Source organism: Aphanomyces astaci (assembly GCF_000520075.1).
Source record: "Aphanomyces astaci strain APO3 unplaced genomic scaffold supercont1.4, whole genome shotgun sequence".
Classification (NCBI taxonomy): Eukaryota; Oomycota; class Saprolegniomycetes; order Saprolegniales; family Verrucalvaceae; genus Aphanomyces; species Aphanomyces astaci.
In genome coordinates, this window is record NW_009798267.1 from 526022 (window position 1) to 546384 (window position 20363).

At 50.5% G+C, this 20363-nt stretch overlaps 9 protein-coding genes across 15 annotated transcripts; 5 read left to right on the forward strand and 4 right to left on the reverse strand.

Moving 5' to 3' along the window:
* Positions 1-593: 593 nt before the first annotated feature.
* Positions 594-2231, reverse strand: H257_02332 (hypothetical protein). Its single transcript, XM_009825913.1, has 2 exons — positions 1898-2231; positions 594-1834 (listed from the first exon to the last, which is right to left on the reverse strand). Exons 1-2 carry the CDS (start codon positions 2154-2156, stop codon positions 705-707), a joined length of 1389 nt encoding a protein of 462 aa, XP_009824215.1. The 5' UTR covers positions 2157-2231; the 3' UTR covers positions 594-704.
* Positions 2232-3866: 1635 nt separating this feature from the next.
* H257_02333 (hypothetical protein) lies at positions 3867-4895 on the forward strand. The gene has a single exon (XM_009825914.1). The coding sequence runs from the start codon at positions 4061-4063 to the stop codon at positions 4844-4846; it is 786 nt and encodes a 261-aa protein (XP_009824216.1). The 5' UTR covers positions 3867-4060; the 3' UTR covers positions 4847-4895.
* A 2447-nt stretch (positions 4896-7342) lies between these two features.
* Positions 7343-7770, forward strand: H257_02334 (hypothetical protein). Its single transcript, XM_009825915.1, has one exon. The coding sequence runs from the start codon at positions 7410-7412 to the stop codon at positions 7725-7727; it is 318 nt and encodes a 105-aa protein (XP_009824217.1). The 5' UTR covers positions 7343-7409; the 3' UTR covers positions 7728-7770.
* A 417-nt stretch (positions 7771-8187) lies between these two features.
* On the forward strand, positions 8188-9966 carry H257_02335 (CAMK protein kinase). 3 transcript variants are annotated; one of them, XM_009825918.1, is made up of 5 exons: positions 8188-8813; positions 8879-9049; positions 9194-9482; positions 9564-9640; positions 9721-9966. In XM_009825918.1, exons 1-5 carry the CDS (start codon positions 8256-8258, stop codon positions 9937-9939), a joined length of 1314 nt encoding a protein of 437 aa, XP_009824220.1. In that variant the 5' UTR covers positions 8188-8255; the 3' UTR covers positions 9940-9966. The 3 variants fall into 3 exon arrangements, with proteins under 3 accessions (XP_009824220.1, XP_009824219.1, XP_009824218.1); XM_009825917.1 differs by having other exon boundaries at positions 9194-9469; XM_009825916.1 differs by having other exon boundaries at positions 9194-9640.
* Positions 9967-10178: 212 nt separating this feature from the next.
* Positions 10179-11749, reverse strand: H257_02336 (hypothetical protein). The gene is made up of 3 exons (XM_009825919.1): positions 11259-11749; positions 10975-11216; positions 10179-10753 (listed from the first exon to the last, which is right to left on the reverse strand). The coding sequence occupies exons 1-3, from the start codon at positions 11733-11735 to the stop codon at positions 10306-10308; spliced, it is 1167 nt and encodes a 388-aa protein (XP_009824221.1). The 5' UTR covers positions 11736-11749; the 3' UTR covers positions 10179-10305.
* A 97-nt stretch (positions 11750-11846) lies between these two features.
* On the forward strand, positions 11847-13288 carry H257_02337 (hypothetical protein). The gene is made up of 4 exons (XM_009825920.1): positions 11847-11952; positions 12042-12115; positions 12174-12893; positions 12993-13288. Exons 1-4 carry the CDS (start codon positions 11874-11876, stop codon positions 13200-13202), a joined length of 1083 nt encoding a protein of 360 aa, XP_009824222.1. The 5' UTR covers positions 11847-11873; the 3' UTR covers positions 13203-13288.
* H257_02338 (hypothetical protein) lies at positions 13232-15873 on the reverse strand. Its single transcript, XM_009825921.1, has 8 exons — positions 15731-15873; positions 15016-15671; positions 14874-14941; positions 14685-14815; positions 14557-14626; positions 14049-14216; positions 13672-13971; positions 13232-13618 (listed from the first exon to the last, which is right to left on the reverse strand). The coding sequence occupies exons 1-8, from the start codon at positions 15827-15829 to the stop codon at positions 13314-13316; spliced, it is 1797 nt and encodes a 598-aa protein (XP_009824223.1). The 5' UTR covers positions 15830-15873; the 3' UTR covers positions 13232-13313.
* Positions 15874-16270: 397 nt separating this feature from the next.
* H257_02339 (hypothetical protein) lies at positions 16271-19396 on the forward strand. 5 transcript variants are annotated; one of them, XM_009825922.1, is made up of 6 exons: positions 16271-16289; positions 16340-17477; positions 18203-18427; positions 18483-18667; positions 18727-18883; positions 18951-19132. In XM_009825922.1, the coding sequence occupies exons 1-6, from the start codon at positions 16281-16283 to the stop codon at positions 19070-19072; spliced, it is 1836 nt and encodes a 611-aa protein (XP_009824224.1). In that variant the 5' UTR covers positions 16271-16280; the 3' UTR covers positions 19073-19132. The 5 variants fall into 5 exon arrangements, with proteins under 5 accessions (XP_009824224.1, XP_009824228.1, XP_009824225.1 ...); XM_009825926.1 differs by having other exon boundaries at positions 16289-17477; positions 18951-19396; XM_009825923.1 differs by having other exon boundaries at positions 16289-17477; positions 18203-18667; positions 18951-19396.
* Positions 18885-20310, reverse strand: H257_02340 (hypothetical protein; the record flags this gene model as incomplete). The annotated part of the gene is made up of 2 exons (XM_009825927.1): positions 18885-19222; positions 19282-20310. The coding sequence occupies 2 exons, from the start codon at positions 20308-20310 to the stop codon at positions 19178-19180; spliced, it is 1074 nt and encodes a 357-aa protein (XP_009824229.1). The 3' UTR covers positions 18885-19177.
* Positions 20311-20363: the final 53 nt, after the last annotated feature.

The following is a 20363-nucleotide window of genomic DNA, read 5'->3' on the forward strand; positions in this document are numbered from 1 at the left end:
ACCCAATAGGCATACGTACTACAGTGTAGTACTAGTAGTAATGTAGTACTAGTACTACCGGTAGTAATAGTACAGTACTGCACCAGCAGCCACCAATCATTGGTGATGCGACTTTGTCACTGACGTCAAAGCGTCGATCGTACCGGTAGTACTAAAGCTGCTTGACAGTGATAGTGCACGAAAGCCGAAAGGTCATGCTATGCACTAACAGTTTGTACTAGTAGCACTGAGTACTATTAATAGTAGAGTTGCAGTCATTGACGTACGTGCGAGGTTGAACACTGGATAAGCTCCCCATCTCCTGAAAACGAACATTTCATTCACTTTCCACTTCAATTGCGTCAAAAGTACTTTTGCCAGGGAACAGTGCACTTGTGCAAGTTCAAACCATAATCACGGCGAGCTCCAATACTGTAAGTCAAGTGTCCATTCTGAATGGCAACACGATTGCTAGCTACTGTACTTCGAACTACTCCACTATGCACTGTATTAGCAACCCTAACTCTACTGTACAGTACTGTCCTTTACTACTCACTGTACGTATTAGTATCAATACTGAGCTTACGTAGTAATTACCTTACTAGTTAGCATCATTTGCAATAACTACTATAGTACTATTAATATTTATTAGTACAGTACACTGTATAGTTGTAGCATTCTATTCCTCTAAATCGTGCGGAAACTATGAATGCATGAACAGAGTTCTATCCCTGGGCTTGCATTTTGTACGCCGTGGCATCGTTGACCACGAATCGCAATACAAAATACGTGACACCGCCGATGAGAAAGCCGACGCCTGTATCAATCGCAAGGGATGCGGCGGCCGTGACCAGCAACACGACCACGTCGCCCTTGTTCTTTTGCGTGTCCAAATCCAACCCGACTATCGACAAGTGAACACCAGCAAACATGACGAGCACGCCGATGACGCAGCTGGGGAAGATACCATCCTGTAGCAGCTGCACAAGGGTCGACCCGAGCAGCAGCGCCACGGTGACCTTGATCAGCCCCAGAAACATCATCGCGACGTTGCTCCTCGCGCCAAACGCGTGTTGAGACGCGAGGCCTCCGGCGCCATGACACATGGGCAGCATGCCAAACCCGCTAAAGAGCAAGTTCCCAAATCCCAAACTGAAGCAAATGCGTTTGGAGGACGCCACGGGGCGGGGTTTGGTCGGGAACAGGTCGGCCGCGAGTTGTTCGAGGGCAATCACGCTGTTGAGCAACGTGAGCGGCAACTGCGGCAATACCATATGAAGGAATCCGTTTTTAAAGTCGTCGGCACGGGGGAACGGCGGCATGTGAGAAAAGTCTGGCCCCCACACCAACGCGGGTAGTTTGAGTCGGTCTTGCTCGGTGTTGTAGCGCACGGCGGCGACGATGACGCCGTACGCGAAGATGACAAGCGCAGTGGGCACCTTTTTGTTGTGCATGAAGCCAAGGCAAAGCAGCACCATCACGATGGACACGACAATGCTGTCGGCACCCCACCACGTGAGGTCGGTGGCGCTGCGCTTCACGACAAGCGCGAGCGTAGCGTTGTTCACAGACAGCGTCGACGAGTGGACATACGCTTGCTTGACGCCGCTCTGAAGCAGCGAGAGGCCGACGCCGAGCTGGACACCGCGCACGAGCGAGAATGGCACGTACTTGGCCACCAACGTGACCGCGTTCGTAATGGCCAAACCAAACAAAATCAACCCGATCACAAGCCCCGAGGCTGCGATCTCTGCTTGCGAGTACTTTTCGGCAATTGCGATCGCGCTGATTGTCTTCATCGGTTGTACTGGAATCGGCACTTCGAAATACGTTGACAACGACATCGTAAACAGACCTGCATGCATGCATCGATTGAGAGAGAGAGATGCGCGTCCCATACCATTGGTTATGACGGTACCTGCAAAGAAAAGAGTTGGGCCGAACGCGATTTGCTTTGTCACGGACAACGCCGTGACAAGTGGAAGGAACGTGCCGAGGTCGCCCAACGACCCCGAGCACTCTTGGAGCGTCAAGTACTGCTTCGCTTCTCGCTGCCATTGGGGACGAAGGACCACAAAGATGCGCTGCAGGAAGGATAGCTTGGGATACGACACTTCAACCCCAACCAGGTCCAGTTCCTCCTCGTCAGCCCCTTGTTCGCGATACGTTGATTGCATCGTCGTCCGTCGTGAAACGAACGAATTGAGGCCAGACTTATGCCTTGATTGACAAATTATCCGAAATGACTCGTAAATACACCTTGTTTTGTAATAGCCTCTTACAAATAATATGCAATCGTGGATATCGTTATTAGCAATATCGTATTTATAGGAGCACTAACAGTAAGCTTACACTTGTATTAATACGAATATAATTTGCTCCGGGCGGTGTGCCCATTACATTTGAGATGTGGCCGTCGCGTGCCAGTTATACTACGTAGTATTGGACTGTTGCTTCTAACAATCAGTGCCAATCCGACAGTAACTATTATTGCAGATTGCAGGTCACACTGCAGAATAGAAAAATATTTGATTTGTCGACTAATACCAGTAGTATACTGTAACCCCGAAACCCCTGACGTTACAATTGGCCACAGTTCTGCCGGTTCTGACAACTACGGTACAGTACTGTACTAGTACAGAAGTCTCAGGCACCTAACAGTCCACAGTCGCCCGTCACTCTTGACAGAATCTGGCTCTCGAGCAAGAAATCAACTCTCCAATACTTACTTTACCACTCACTTCCTTGTGACTGTGATTTTGCAAGCGTTGTTCGCCACGAACACTCAAGTCATCACGACGACAACCCCATCATATACTTCGAAGTAAATTGCATCGCGTGAACATATCTCAGTGTGTTGTGAAGCGTGCCGTGAAGTGCGCCGTGAGGTTCGGCACGATGGTGTTGTTTTAGTTGAACTCCTACTGTCTTGGTTTGAACTTGTGATTTGTATGATGACCTGTGGATAACTCATGTGTTTCACGAATCTATCAGTCACGACACTCCAATCACTGTGGAGTGTCGAAACCTTTGCTCGCTCGGGGGCCGACCAAATCAAACATGAATCACTGAGCCAGTTTTGGAGGAACCCTCCATGTTCACTGTCAACTGCAAAATCAATCTGTATGCATCCCCACGTGACGCGCCTCTGCTATGTCCGGAAACCGTATCCGGATTCCTGGGAATAGTAGGACAATCATGTTTCTTGTCGCACGCCATGGGTGGCATACAAGCGCGAAGAGAAACCATCATCCTATTCTTTGTATTGAATTGCTTGGCTTATTGAACCTGCGTAGGACGGATCGATCGACTCTTGGAGCGATCAAGGTGGGGTTTACATCACCACGGTGCGATGCATACAACGGCGTTAGCGCGTACTGGATGGCCCAGCCATTCTATCTTGAAAAACATTTGTCTTACGTTGATTCTACTTCGGTAGAAGAGGTCACAGCAAAGAGAACAATGTAGATTTGGTTTGTACTACCGGTACATGATGGGCTCGTAAGAGTGAGAAAAGTCCTACGCGTTGGCATTACTTCTCTTCTAGTATTCCACAAACATCTACTAAACGCCGTGTTGAGTTTATGCAAGTGTCGCGGTGTGTCCAGCACGACCCACTTTGTCATGGGCGCATAGAAGGAAGGTCGTGAAGTGTGACCTTGTCCGACGGCCTATGTCAAGTTCTTATGTTCGTTGGTGAATCACCGATCTGGCCATCTCCGTCCTAACTACGTATCGTCTACCCGAACGTGGATTTGCAATGCAGTCACATATGTGGGTTCCGAAGGGCAACGTATGTCGCCGAGTGATTGGGTTGGCACGAAATCAGCCAATCACAGGGCGTTGGTGGACCACAGTGGAACAATTATGGCGTCGATTGGGGCTGACGGGCAGGTTCTTTGGTGGCCAGTACTAGTACGTGTGACCTGCCCCAGCTGTTGGTCCGACTCGTTCGGCCCTCGAATCTGTCATTCATTTCTCATTCCGTCGCGAAGGCCTCGCAGCAGCAGCAGGTGTCTCGCTGTCTCTGCGCGCACCTTGTCCGTCATACACATCACGACCCACCACCTTGCTGGGGCACATGAAACACATCGTCGCGTCTGTCACAGCCTGCATCGGCGCCACAGCGTCGCACCGTGAAAAGTACGTCGTGTGTGTCACCGTCCAGCACAAACTGCCAGCCACGCTTTGGTACACATACAAGCTCCACGGGGACTTTGTCCAGCTGTTCCATGACCTTGTGGACCTGGCTGCCCACACCAGTTGTGCGCAAGAGTGCAGCGTCGGGTGCGCCCTGGCGTCGCTCGCTGGTCTGCTGGACCCGCTGGCCACCACCAAACTCGACAACTTGAACGCGTTCGTCCAGAAAATCGCTGGCATGACGCGGTCGTCGTCCGAGCACGCCGACGTGTGTCTGCTTCGCGCGAAGGTCGACGCAGCGCTCAAAGCGTTCTTGGAATGGCGGGAAGTCGATGCTTCGGGCCGCGGCGGCCTCAAACGCCAACTCAGTCTGCCGTCGCTGCTCATTGCGTACAACAACCAACAGCCAGACTGCTTGGTGATGAATCAGCCCTCCAAGTTTGGCGGGTCGCACAGCTATCCCGTCAAAATCACCAAGTTGGACTCGACCGCAGTCCTCCCGACGGCGCAGACACCGTTGGGCGTCCTGCGCAAGTTCCGTGTCATGGAGGCGACTTCGAGCACCACGACCCAGTCCAAGTTCCCGTCCCCTACCATCAGCGCTACGACCTGCAGCAATCAACTGTTTCAGCGGAAAGCCATGCTCAACGGTGGCCAGCCGTCGGCCGTACGCGGCATGCAAGGCCGTCGACGGGTGTTTACCGAAGTCAATTTTGACGGCATGTAAACAAACTGCAAAGACCCTTAATTTATAACAAGACGTATTTAACTTTGCACCATCATTTTAAATCATTTTGTCAAGATTAATTTAAGCGGACCAAAGTAGTGTACCCTGGGAAGTACGTAGAGAGGAGACGACTAACGTTACGACGAGGTTTCGTGGCTTGACCTGATCAAGTAACTTACTAGTATGCATGGAGTACAGTACTGGATTCGTTGCAAACCAACCCACGTATGTGCTAGGGGTTTTCATGATTATTAATAGTAGTTCATGTTTTCGGAATTTCTTTGGCAGGGTACAAATCTCCAAGCAAATATTTGGAGTATGTTTGCACTGTAGTATGCACCGACGACGTTCGTTCTTCCAGAGGTGGTACAGTATCGATTTGTGCAATAACATTACTGTAATTAAATTGTTTGTGAGCTTAATTCAAAGGCGATACTGTATACTGTAGTAGGTAGTACTAGTTCACGTTAGATGGCTTCGTCAAGCGTGGAGCGTCGGGTATGTAGCATTGGCGATTTCCTCGGGCCGTGTGATTTCAAGCAATTTCATTCGCGGGCACTGTAGGTCCAATACACTAATCAGCATGGTGTCGGTCTACAACATACACCAGTAACGTTACAGTAGTAGTGGCCAAATTGACTTGGCGGTCACTTTACCATATTGGGGGCATACAACAACGTCGCACGGGTGCCTTGAGTTGAAAGAGATTGTGTCATGTGGCAAACCTGAGATGGCTCAGATCTGTAGACGCCCCTCTCATCATACTAGTACGACCTGAGCCGAGGGCAACATGATGTTATCCGCAGTGTTTCGAGACTGTCATGCCTGACGTCAGAATCCACGTATCAGCGATATGTGGTGGAATGACCAATGCCCAATGTTACATAACTTAATATTATGCAGTACATTTAGTAGTACATTTTGTTAGGCTCGTCGTGAACCACTCGCTTGCAACTATGGACTGCCAGTGTTGTTTTGTCATTTCGCTTAAGACGGGGATACTGTATATCGAACTCGTGGCAGCTTGTGGCGTCGCCAAATAAACAGGACCATGCGGGGGCTGGTTCGAACAATTCATTGGACCACTGTACCCCCCACGGATTTGTAGAGTGGGTACATGACCGAGGGGTTGTGTGGTGACGAGGGGTGCGTGTAACAGCTTAATGTTTCCATAACAAGGCCTCATTTCAATACCGTAGAGCTCTACTAAGCTTACTAATACAGTCCACGTGAGCCTGTGTATGGAATGGTTTGCATGCTATGCTAAGGGGCGAAGCCGCTGATGTCCACAAGCACTTTTAGACCCAACCTTACCCCATGTACAACTCTTGTGGAAGAAAGGGGGCCTGGGGTGTAAAGTATTCCTTGGATTAGTTTACACCTGCGGGACTTTGCTTCGGGAAATCCAAGGATTGTCGTCATCGTAACTGTTGGGGGGGGTAGCTTCATTATGAAATCGACTCATGTGCAATATGGAGGTGTTTTTGTCTACCAAAACGCAATCGCAAATCAGACCCATTGTGTCCCTAGCGCAGTCTACATAACGTTAACTCCTATGCCCCCCTCCATATTATATGGGGGAGTCAATATACGATTCCTGGAACTACTAACGTCACCGGTAGTTTCCTGACCTTTGAGGGTAATCCATTGCCCCTGATACGAAATATGATGAGGGGGTCGACAGAAGGGGCTAGTGGGTCGACCAAAAGACAAGTTTCGGAGTTTCCCCGAAACCCCGAAACTACACTGAAGCTACTTCTGCCCATTCTGAGGTCCTTCCTCTGTGGCAAAATGTCCACGTGATGGGCTCCCGACAAGCCCCTACGTCACTTCGCTTGACTGCTTTATTTGTTTGCTCCTCAAGGTGCCCCCCCAGGGTGGGAAGCGCACTGCTGCGACACGAGCTCTGAATTCTACTCAAATATCTCGTTAAATCAATCAAATCTAACGTTAGAGATCATTGACGTTTCCTTCATAAAGCACCCGATGCACTACTTCATCCACCAACTCTACAGTCGTTTTGAACCATTGGCATATTTTCAGAACTTTTATCCTTTACTAGTATTGCATGTCGTTGCGTATGTACCGCATCTACGAGCCCCATTCGAAGGCAGCGATAGTTTGAGTTTGTATATTGTCGACGACCACTAACTAGTAGTACTAACATTAGTACTATTAATACGTAGTACTATTAATACTACCAGTAATACTATTAATACGTACTCAAATAAATAAAAATAGTATTAATATTAATAGTATGTATTAATAGTACATTCATTAATACTACTCCGGAATATTAATACTATGTGTAAGTTAGTACTACTAGTACGTACTACAGTACAGCCTGGGCAATCTTTAACAAATCAAATGTTGACGAGGGGTGTGGTCACCACGAGAATTTGTTTTGTCCAATCGCAGGGGGTCGTTTTCCCGACAAATGCGCAATCAAAATTTCCGGATAAAAATCCTGCCTTGGAATTTGTATGCACGTGTCAACGCGACCTGTGCACTAGAAAAGGCGCAAACGAAAACGGCGACGCCCAGAGCCATTTTCGAATTTGACATGTCTGGTCCCATCCGTGTCCTGACCGAGCGCGTGATGAGCCGCGGCTTCGAGCCGACCGTGACCCGCCTCCTCGACCAAATGCAGTCCGTGGTGCGCAAGCAGCCGGGGTTCATTTCGGTGGAAACGTGGGGCGACATCCAAGATCACCACAACCACGTGACGCTGTCGCAGTGGCGAACCCAACACGAGTACAAGGCGTGGGAGGAGAGTGTGGAGTACAAGACGCTCAGGGCGTCGCTGGTGGAAGTGTTGGATACGCCCACGGAGCGCACGCGCATCTTTCAATCCCCCAAGGACGAAATGTTCTTGCTTTGAACAATTAACTGTTAATTATTGTGAAGTTACGTGTGAACCCAAATTGTTCGTGTGCAGCAACCTTTTAGAATGAAATTATCACCGTTTAACAGTGTAAAACGTAATTGTGGGAAAATGATGTGCGCGTTAAACGGTAAAACATCGAAGAGTTGTGCATAATTCAATAGTCCCCACAGGGAAGAATTTGGCCGAACTACAATTCTCATGGGCGGGAGGTGGTGTACGTCGGGGTGAGATGGCTCTGTCATTGCCTGGAACAGCGGTAAAACGTTAGTTGTAATGGGACTCTGCTGTGAAGAGCAGATATAACCGTCTGTCTGCTGCTGTAAATGCTATCATTATTACCCTGCCAAATTGAATACTCTCTTGACCAATCACAAGGAAGGCGTCACATAATGGAACTAAATTGCTACATAAACAATCTCATACAGAGTACATTACAGTGGCTGTCTATTTATATCTGCCCGCCCATCATCCTTCGAGTCGATAGAAGTGTCGAAGGTGTAGTCGATATCTGTCGAAAGAACCATGGCTCATCCAGGTCCTGTGGACGACCCCCGCCGCATAAAGAGGAGCTTCAGCAAGCCAGAGCAAGTGAACCATACGGACCTCTTGGTCGGCGGAGTGCTCTTCCGTGTGCCGGCGGAATTTGTCATCATCAGTCAGCGCCACCGGAAAGCCATCGATCCCAGCACGTTCCTCGGCCCACCGATGGTGTCGCGTCGATCCAGAGCATGCAGCAGTGGCGACTTGTACACATTCAAGTCGCCATCGCAGCCCACCCCGTCGCCGCACCACCGTCCGTCGACCCCCGACGACGCTGCTGTTTCTCGTGCTCGGTCGTCGCTGCCCACAGTGCAAGAACTGCGTGATTTCTCGTCGTCGCTGGATGCCCACCTGTGTCCCATGTGCAGCGCCCTCAACTGCACGTGCGAAGGACCTGCGAAGGCGGCGGCTCCTGGGTCCCCACTGAGCAGGCGATCGGTGTCGGCATCGCATGGACTCAACTTCCTCACGCCAAGAGAACAAGCGATGCACGGGCGGTACCTCATCCGCGAGTCGTTTGCCAACGGGCAGTACGGACAGGTATACCCTTGAAGCACTTAACAACGATGCCCTTTGAGACTTGGCGCCGGTCGTTCTAACGTTAGGTCCACAATGGCGAAGTCATGGCTTCCCACGACAGCATCGTGGTCAAGGTCATCCCCAAGTTTATATTGCAATCCCCCGATGAAAAGCAGTCGGTTATTCGCGAGCAAGTGATTCACAAGAGCTGCCGCCATCCCCATATCATTCGACTCATCGATACGTACCAGGACGACGTACGTACAGTCACACCAGTCATTGTTATTATTGTATTATTTTTGTATTTTTACACATCAAGTCTTTTTAGGCCACAACATACACTATATATATATATTTGTTCATACTACCAGGATTAATATATTCACTCGTCCGTAATACAGGAAGCGCACTACTTGATATTGGAACGTGCGGCGAACGGCAGTATGGAGCACCGCATTGGCCAATCAGGAATCGTAGAAACCGACGCCAAGCAACTGTTTCGGCAACTGCTCCTCGCCTTGGACTACTTGCACAGCAACTGCATTGTCCACCACGACTTAAAACCCCACAATTTGCTGTTGGATGCGGCGGGACAGCTCAAAGTGTGCGATTTTGGGGCCGCCCGGGCCTACAACAAGCACGACGCCGGCCTGCCGTTCTCTGGGATCTACGGCACCGTGGGTTATATTGGTACTATATGTCACTATTCTCGTGGTCACTTTTATGTGTGTTATACGACATATGGATGGTCACTAATTGCAATGGCTGTAGCGCCGGAACTGCTCCAGGGTGTGCCGTTGTACACGACCGCCGTCGACATGTTTAGTGTCGGGCTGATTTTGTTTGAGGTAGTGTTTGATAATATATATACAGGGATATATATATCATGGGCTGTATGCATGGTGCATGCATTCATATTGGACGGTAGATGCTGTTTGCGTATGCGGCGTTCTACCCCCCCAGCGCGTGCCTGCAAGACGACGTCGAGTTCCCAACCCCACGACCGAGTCAAAAGCACAAGCCAATCGTGTCGGCGGACGCCAAGCGGCTGATCCAAGCGCTGCTGCAACGAGACCCTGTTAGCCGCGTCACGGCCGCCGCTGCGTTGCGCCATCCGTGGTTCCATAACAATAAGACTGACCCATGAACGAACACTCTACACGAACGTACTCGGTCTTATGCACGTTTTCAATAGCATCGGCCAGTGTACGGTAAACATTTGGATTAGGTTTTATACATGAAGTAGTGACCACCCACATATGTACAATATAGTATCACAAACATGACGTTTCACGTGGGCGGGAGTTCATTTTGTTTGGACTATTTAACACACGCATCCTATGAGAAACCCTTCATCCATCCCTTATGGACGAGTAGTACGTACGTCGAAGTAGTATATATACTCGATATATATATATATATATGGTGATCGACGAGAGGTTCCTGCTGCTGCTATTGCTGCTGTTATTGCTCCAATACTGCTATGGATATAACAGTCTGATTGTGTCCATATCTAGTCGTTGTAATAGGTCGTTCTCGAAGTCAAGAAGCCATCGGTCCCGCCGTTTCGGGTGATCACCAAGTGGCCGACGATAGTTACGACGCCACACCACCGCACGAGTGGGTACTGGTACAACATCATAAAGCACAGCGTGCAGAGAAGGATCCAGTACGCTTGAACGAGGTGCGCGCGCCGGAGGATGTCATGATCTAGGATGCGCTCGGCCGCGGGAGGCAGGGTTTGAAGGGTGTACCACTGGTCGAGCATGGCTTCCTTGGCAGCAAACCGGTCGTCCATCCATTGGCGCAAGCTGGCGGCGTCGAGCGGGATGGACTCGATGGGGATGCGTTCCAACAGGATCTTGATGGCCGATGGCATGTGGCCAGAAAGCAAAGACGCTTCGGACGGTCGCTGGTCCTTGGTGTCTTTGTGGTCGACATAGCACAGCGTCAGGTCGTAGCTACAGGGATAAGTCATATCATTATCATCCCAACATACAAACAAGGGAAACCAAGCAGTTTTGAATCAAGTGGAAAATAGCTATCGTACGCACCAAATACAAGTCAACTCGGATATATTGGGCTATATATCTGCTGTAGTTCATTGAAAGTAGTCCAATACACCAGCCACATCTCATCAAGACATTATCCTGTTATAAGAAAAAGATATGCGACGACGTACACGGCATCAACGTGGCCTCGGACCAGAGGGAACATGTGATTCCATCCCGTGGTGCGAGGGTACAAGGTGTAGTGTCGGGGCGGCAGGCCCCTCGTGGCGGCGAATTGGTTGCTCTTAATGACGCTGTTGGGAGCAAGGTCGGTGCCTTCCGGAAAGAGGAGGTACGTCGAGTTGGGTCGGGCGCGGCCGAGGTGTGTGAGCAGCCGCGTGAGTGCTTTTTCATCGGTTTTCCAGTCGCGGGACTACAATCACATGAACAAACATCGACGGAAGAGGATGTATACGAGAAAGATAAACTGAAACGCTTGCATGGCCCAGCCAAACACGGGCACGGCGCGCAGTGAATCCTTGAGCACGATCTTGAGCTGGTGCAACGTGTTGGTTCGGAGGCCCAACGACCACAGCAGCATCCAGTCGATACGCGTGCGATGGTTGGAGATCCACACGGCTCGCTCTGCAGACGTGATGCACGAGATCCGCGACTTGTCCCCAATGATGTAGATCTCTGTCGACATGCCATGCCACTGCTCCACGAGGATGGCCACATTCCCGAGCCACATTCCTTGCACCATCTGTTGCACAAAGTGGAACAGCGCCTCGCCGCGCCTCCCAAAGATATACAGGACAAGGAGTGCCGGTGTCAGCAGCATGAATAGCCCGGCGATGGCGGTGAGGACAAGAGCCCCCACAAAGCTCGCCCCACGCCAGCTCACTTGCATCTTCGTTGTGAATGCAATGACGAGACATAACTCGATTTGCATTGGATATATAATAACCAATCAAGTCCAACATAGTATCATTTTAGCCAATCAAATGATGGATAGAACAATTCCATACGATCCGCAAGTATAGTGAGTGACACTGCGATTTCGCCTGGATCTTCCCCGCAGAACTGCAATATGAACGCCAGTGGCAAGAATGAGCGCCGTTTGCCGCTGGTCTTCATGGCCCTCGTCGTCATTGGCCTCGGAAACAAAAGTACGTATGCATCACGCAGCGACCGCGCGTCCTTCCTATATCATCCTACAGCAAGAATGCTCCGGCTAACCACACCTGTGTTGACGTAGTCTTTCAAAAGCTCCAAACCATCCCCATGCACAACTACCCCAACTTTATCAACCTACTCAGCACGTTTGTCTACGTAAGATACACATCCAGGCCAGCACGGTGTATATGCGAGTACTGACTTGCATTCGTAGATCCCATTGAGCTTTGCGTACATCTTGCCGATGATCAAGTACGGGAATGCGATTACAGTGGACCAACGCCGCATCCCAAAGCGTAAGTTCGCTGTCATGGGCGCTTTGGACAGTGTCGCGGGTATCCTGCAAGTGTTTGCAGCGACATACTTGGGCGGTTCGTTGCTCATTTTGTTGGGCCAGGCCGCCATTCCTGTGAGCATGGTCATTTCCAAGGTCCTGCTCAAGACGAGCTATTCGTGGTTCCAGTACGTCGGGGCGTTGGTCGTGGCCGTCGGGATCTTGGTCGTATTGGGTCCTTCCATGCGTTCTGTGGATGGGGGCGACCACAACACGGCCGTCTGGGCCGCGGTGATGATTGCGAGCTGCGTCCCCATGTGTCTATCCAGCGTGTACAAGGAGATCGCATTGGGCCAAGCCGAGCTCGACGCCGTGTACCTGAACGGATGGATCGCCGTGTTTCAGTTCATTCTGAGCATCCCGCTGTCGATTCCCGCGGCCATGATTGGATCCCCGCCGGTGCCGCCGCGCGACCTCCCCCAAAACCTGTACGACGGCATGCGCTGCTACATGGGGCACAACACGATCGTGGACGGGCCACACCCGGACGACTGCGACAAGGCCACGCTCTTCGTGACCATCTACATCTTGTTCAACGTCGGGTACAACCTGCTGATCATCCTCATGCTCAAGTTTGGCAGCGCCAACCTGCTGTGGCTCGTACGTATCACTAGTACTAGAAGTCCCTCTACTACTAGTAGCAGTCTAGTAGTGTATAGAGTTTGTTCAAGGATGGGTGAATACTAGTGTTATTCGTAGGCCATGACCATCATGGTGCCGCTGGGGAACGTTGCGTTTACGTTTCCGTTCATGCCCGAGCATCAACCCCTGCACACAACCGACGTCGTGGGGCTCGTCGTCATCATGACTGGGTTGTTTGTGTACCGGTTCCTGCAAGACATTGTGGCCGCTCGAAAGAGTTCTGCGGCCGAGTCCGATTTGAAGGAGACGCTCATGTCAAGTTATTGAGAGTTTCTTCATCATCATGATAAGGACCAAACACACCGTGGAGATGGTAGTTGTTTTTTAAAATACAACGTGTTGGTGTGTGGATAATTCAACTTACAGAAGTAAACCAAGTCACGCGGCAGACGACGGCTTGGTATGGCTCTCACGTGATGGTGCTATACACGAGCTTGTGGTTGTCGTCGACTTGGGCGGCGTGTGATCAAGGGTATGTGGACGGAGGCACGCCAAGCCCACTTCGGCGACCGATTGCGGACTCGTGGTGTTGATGCTGATGAGTTCTCCTTGCGCGCTCACGAGAAGGGAGCTCAGGCGCGCCGTATCCTTGATGCGTCCCCCTCGCGGTTTCAAATCCGTCATCGTTGTTGGTGCCGCTGTTTGGTGCTGCGGGGTCGGGCCTTGCTGGAACAGCATCGAGACTATCGTACCACTATTTTCAAACATATTCAAACACTAAAACATGGCAACGTACGTGGAGTCGAGCGACTGTACACGTCCGAGTCGCTTTCAGTGTCCGAGGCAAACATGCTGCCGTCTCCCCCGTAGGGTTTGGACCTGTCGGGCACCTTGTGGACACCGGCTGCCGCTTCATCGTCTTCTTTCATCATGGCTTCGTCGCCGTCGCCCCATCGCCGGATGCCGCACACGTCTGGATTGAAGCGGCCGCCAAACCACCGAAACAACGGCTTGCGGCAGTGCGGCACGAGCACCTTTTCGATCAACCCAACGCTCACCAACACATTGGCAATGTCGTACAGCCGTCGAATTTTTGCTATAAGGTACAAAAATACGTTGGAATATATATATATATATATCCTCAAATATTAGAAATGCCGACGTCAAACGTACTTTTGAGCACGTTGCCGCCAATTTCACCAAGGCCTTCGTCGCGCTGAATCAACTCTTTTGCCGCCAAATCCAGAGGGATGATGATGTTCTCTTCGTCCAAAAACAACTTGACGAACAATTGACTCAGTCGCGCCAACGATTTGCCTCGTCGCCGCGCTGCATCCGATCCTACGAATGATATTGTTTATGTGTTTATTCGAAACTGGCGCGACATGGAGAATGAATCGACACAACCAAATCAATGTACAGAAGAATCATTGGCAGAAGGATTGAGCCAATCAGGTTGCCGGAAGCCATCAACAACTCAAATTAGTGTATGAATTCAATTAGTGTGATACCCATCACCACAGGACATCTTTTTACATAACAAAATTCAGTACAAAGAATCGATCGATAGATTTGGCGATTCATCGCAAAAGTCCAAATTTTGGGTCAAAGGACAATATGAAAAGAAAAATATTTCAATTCGAGCCTGTTTCGAAAAATATTATATATTATTTCACGGTACCTTTGCAGCCGTCGTCGGCACTATTGCTGCTTTCGTGGCCCGACTCGTCGTCTTCTTGTGCATATCGCTCCTAGTTGAAACATACATTCATGTTATGTTTCCTCAATATATATGTATCGACCACTCACTTTCATCTCGAGGATTGTCGTTGGGAGTGACTTCAAGCCGTGCCAATTGTACAGGTTTTTGCGTTTTCGGCTGACAATGTGAATGCTTTCGAGGATGTTGACAATGTCGTAAATGCGACGGCGCTCCACTCCTATGAATAATATTCATACACGTAATTTGATAATATATATATATATATAATTGGGTACCTAATTTTGAGGCCGCCACGTCCAACGACACATCTTCGATTTCATCGTTGCAATACAAGCGCAGAAAACTAAGGAGTACATCCAAGGCGTGAATAGTCGTTGCAATAGTTGTTCCTATACAATGTATACATCTAGTACGTACTTTTCACAGAGAAGACCCAATGACTTTTCTTTGCGACTGTACGACGGGTTCGACACCATGTGCAATTGCTCTTCCAAGGTCAAATTCGCCGACATCGACGTCGTGAACAAGAACTTGGCCGCGCTGTCGTCGTGATCCCGTTCCGGACTTCGCGCGCGTTTTTCGCAATTGAGGCCGTTGTTCTCGACCGTGTAGCGCCCCATGCGAATGTTCTCTTGGATGAGTCGGGGATCGAACTCGCGGACGCACTTCAAGTCGCCCTTTTTCTTGATTTTGCGCGGCAACACGTCGTCAGAGTCGTCAAACGTCTCCATCTTAACGTCAACCACCGTGGGGTTTAGATTCGTGCGTTCGGCACCGGCGATTTCGACAGAAGGAGGCTGCACCTTCTTGAGCTTTGGCACGGGCTTCGACGCAATTGATTTGGACTTCTTGAACGATGTTTGAGCAGAAGCTGCTGTTGCTGCCTCGTTGTAGTCGCCAAACACCTTCTTGTGGTTTCCCTTGGCGCGTATTTTCTTGACTGTTTGGTGATCGCGCTTCTGTTCACGTGTGAGTCGCTCTTCCGCTTCTCTGGAAGAGTTCATGAAGAGTGTCATCATCGTTTCGGCCGCGGCGCAGCGAACTGGACTGGGATTGTCCTCTCTGTCGTGTATCTGTGAAATCTCTGTCCGTTAGTCGTGCCGCGCGTTATGGACGTGAAGTATACGCCTACCTCGTAGATGGGACTAGACGGAGACATGTTCATCTTGCTTGTGTGTTCTCGACCTCTTCTCGGGCTGCTGTTCTCCTTCCTCGCCACTTCCGTCGTCATGCTTGTCGTCACTGTTGCCTCGACGTTGCCTCGTTTTAGCGGGGTATTTCTGCGGAGTGATGCGCAGCTGTATTTCAAAAACCTGTGACATTCGATATTCCCACTGCAGTTTTTATCTTGTCTAAAGTATAGGACAATCGCACTCAAAGATCGCACCAATCGCAGTACCCGATTCAAAATTTCCACCAATGAAAACCTCCAATATGACCTCTCACAGTTGATACCACCCCTGTGGCGCGCCAAAAACGGCACTTGCGACTGCCCTTTCTGGACCAGATAAATAAAATATGGTGGTGTTTATTAATTCCTGGCAAACGTCCTTACTCAGATCAAGTTATTTAAAAAGATAACTCCAAAGTACGCAGAATATTTTTAAGCCTTTGTCGTTGCGTCAGGTCCCGTATCCGGATATGAGAAATGCATCCGATTAATATTGTGCGTGGAAGGCAAGATGAGTAAGGTACATGTGCCCCAGAGCTTAGGGAGCATCACCATTAGTCGTCGCTGTAGGACCTGCTCTTCCACTCGGACACGTCCTCCGACGAAGATTACAAGAAGGAGAAGCGGAAGCGGAAGCGATTGATCCATGGACGAAGAAAGGACAGCGACGACGACGTCGTCGTGGTAATCGAACAGGTGGAGTCGGCGTGGAGTTGCGACCGATGCACCTACGCGAACTCCGTGGGGAACCAAACATGCGAGCTGTGCAGTAACCCTCGGCGTACATTGCCAGCGACGAGATCAACCATGACCACTGCACCGCCCACTCCACGACGCCGATCGCAAGATGTGAGAAAATCCAAGTCGAAACCACTGGTTACCGCGGCCACTCCGTGGACCTGTCAAATCTGCACATACATCAACGACACTCCCTGCATCAAGTGCAGTCTCTGTGACGCAATTCGTCCAACCAGAACAAAGCTGCCCGCTCAACCGCGGCGGCAGCCTTCCATGGAATCGATCGACAGCGCTAGCGATGACGACTTTTCTCATCACGACACATCCATGTCTTCACAACCGTCGCGACCGTTCTCCCAAGGAAACGATCGATCGCATCCTCCCAGCATCGAAGTCGACACTGCGTTATGGAACGACAAGTACCGGCCCCATGGGATGGTGGATCTGGTGATTCACCCAAAAAAGGCGCAAGAAGTGTCTGACTGGCTCGTCCACTCGACCCACCAACGCATGTTGTTCCTCTGCGGGCCTCCTGGCACCGGCAAGTCGACGTTGGTCCGTTCGTTGGCGACGAAGCTGGGGATGGCTGTGAAAGAGTGGCAAGATACCACCGGCATGTCCAACCGGCAGCACAAAGCCGCTGCCATGGACGACTTTAGCTCGTTCCTAGAACGCAGCCAGCGATACCCGAGCTTGGCATTTTCCAGCAAGGCATCTCAAACGTCGTCCAGACATGTGATCCTCGTGGAGGAATGGCCGTCCTTCCACGCTGATCATCGCGCAGAGTTGCAGCGCGTCCTGCAGCGCCGCCTCGACGCACAGGGCGACTATGCCGCGAGTCCGATCGTGATTGTGTACAGCGATGTCCGCGAAGGCAAGGTCACGACCAACATGCTCGCAAAGGAATTTTCTGCACAAGTCATGCAGTCGCCTCTAGTCCACGTCATTCACTGCAACCCCATCGCCCCCGGTACGTCGAGCCAACACGACAGGGATTAATTTGGACAAGAATTCACCCGTGACGACTATAGAAGCAATTTCTAAATTTCCTTAAATCTACTTACTCAACTGTATATATACTTGACACATTCATGCTTGAAAAGTTGTATTTGCTGAATCTTTGAGGATTTATAGATTACTTCAAGAAAAAAAACAACCCAATATTGTGCTTTCGAGTGAAATTTCGTGTTGTGGCGTGGTTTCTCGTTGGAATTTAAATCGACTTGATTGGCTACTTCAGATGAGCTCAAAATTATTAGCCAATTAAAACCCTCTCAATGAAATTCGACCAATCGGATCGATTGTGGATCGATTTGGTCGGCGCGATTCGATTGCACCCCTTCCCCAAATGTGTATCAAATCGACAATATATACTACGAATTCGAGAATTGTTTTGTATTTCGTTCTCTGTATGTGTCCGTGTTGACCATGGGATGGCTATATGAATGGCACAGTTTCGAGGTATCTAATTCCGTTCGCTGCCCAAACTTTGTACGTTACTGGATTATTTGACTAGCTGTTTATGGGTCGCCCACGTACAATATCTGAATGGGCAATGTACAAATCAGTGAGGAGGGATGGTCGAACGTGCATGTGTTGAGTGGTTAGTGACGTGCACGTTGTACATTTTAGGCGCAAAAAAACTAGACCAATGAGCTATTAGTGAATTGTTTAGATTTCTTTGAAATGAGTTAGGGATGCTAAAAAGGTACTTGACGCAAATTGCTCGGAAGGAGCGGCTTTCGGTGTCGGCCCAAGACGTGGCGCATATCGTCGAGAGCTGTCGAGGGGACATTCGGCACGCCATGAACACGCTGCAGTTCCAACGCACGACAGACTCTAACAGCACCAGCAGCAATGGTGGACGGGATCCGTTCCTGTCGGATTTCCACGTGCTTGGGAAAATACTCCACCGAAAAGGTATTCTGGTGTAGAAACCCGTACGTTTATATAAAAGGATATGACTCACGGGCAGATCTGACGGATGAAAAATGCCGGTTGAGCCAGACGAGCCTCGACACTGGCCACGTCTTGGCCATGGTCCATCAGAATTGCTTGCCGTATTTCACAGACATTGACGACGTCGCCCGCGCGTTTGACGTGTTTAGCTTCACCGACACGCTGCTGCACAGTGTCTACCACGATCGGTCCAATTCCAATGTACAAGAAGGAACCTATCTATGTTGGGTAAGGACTGACTGGTTTGATGCTCTTGGTAGTACTTTTACCACGCCCAAGGGATTGCCCAAGCCATGTTGGAACGCACGATGCACGTGACCAATGTTCATGCAGCCCCGTCGACGTTTCGGCCGTTGACGCGGTCCCAACTATACTCGACATCTCAACATGCGCAAGACACTAACCAGTGGAAACAAGGTCGGAACTACAAGTTTATATAGGGTAGCTTTATGGATCTGGCTTCTCATGTGCGTGTTGTTTGTAGGGGCGTCGTACCATCGAGATGTGAGGCCGTACGAGCGATGGTTGCCGCAGACGTCGTCAGCAGCCCCGACACTGCTCGTGTCAGCAGACGACGTGGACGACGAAATCGTCGACAGCGACTGAGATTACCTCTAATCTACCTTCAACAGCACATTGCACTTGAACGTTCGTTACCAACGGCAAAGTCATAGTTGTTGAGGCCATTGCAAAGATACAGACGGTAGACCTCTATTCGTTCAACTCGAACAGGGTCATGTGTTGGAACTTGAGCACCTGACCCATATATATCAGTTTGGAATGAAAAAGGATGGATGGATGATGATCGTTTGCACCTCGTTCCCGACACACGTCCAATGGGGTCTCAACTCCCTGGCAAAGATTTCCAGCTTGGCATCGCCTTTTTCGTCGATACCGAACGGCGCCACGGACGGCAGCAGCGGCGGCTTCCACGAGTGACGCAGCGGCACACTGACGAGAACCTTGTCTGGGATGGATGTACATGCAAACGACCCGCGTCCAGCCAGCAGCACCTTTTCAAAGGGTAGTTTGTGCGATGACGACAGCGGCGTCACGCAGTCGCCATTGCCGGCCACTTTGAGCCAGTGCCACGTCTGAAGATAGGCAAACCCCCACCGAGGCAGCAGAGTTTGGCGGATAAAGTCCGAGTACGTGGGCTTGTTGGTCACCCAGATGGCGAGAAGACACCCGTCGGGATGGGCAAGGGCCGGGATGTCCACATGCACGAGGCGTGTGTGCGGCATCGTGGTGTACGTCGACCCTCGGGCGACCGTCTTGTTTTCCCACGGCGGGTCCATTACAATGAACCGATGGATGCTCGGAAGAGGAGGTAGACGAAACACATCGCCCAGCACGAACGCAGAGTGTCGGGGGAGGATGTACTGTTGATTGGCGTGCATGATGAGGGTATCGTCGTCGGAAGTGTTCTCCTGGAGGCCGTCCATAAACGTTGATGCAAGCGACGTGTGCGACGACGCCCATTTTGTTGGAGGGGGGTCAGCGGTGGAACTAGTCGTGCTTGTAGCCAGGTTGATGTATGGAGGAAGAAGAGTGGGCACAGAAGGAAGGGCATGGCGACGCACTGCTTCGAGTTTGGCGAGGAGGTCCGGCGATGGCAACCGCAATGACAACGACGCAGGTGATGCCTTTCGCTTTCGTTTCTTAAGGTTGATACTCGACGACTCTTGAATGTACGCGACATGAGAGACGCGGAGACTTGCGGCTGCCACTCGGAAGCTGTTGTAGTACGCATTGACGGTGTCAAGATGATGCACAACCTCGAAGGCAGCCGACGTGGCATCGAGTGCGCTGGCAGCCGCGGCATTTGGGTCTTCGGCTTTCATGATTACGATTTGGTCGCCTAATTTACGCAACTTGGATTAAATTAGGCACTTGG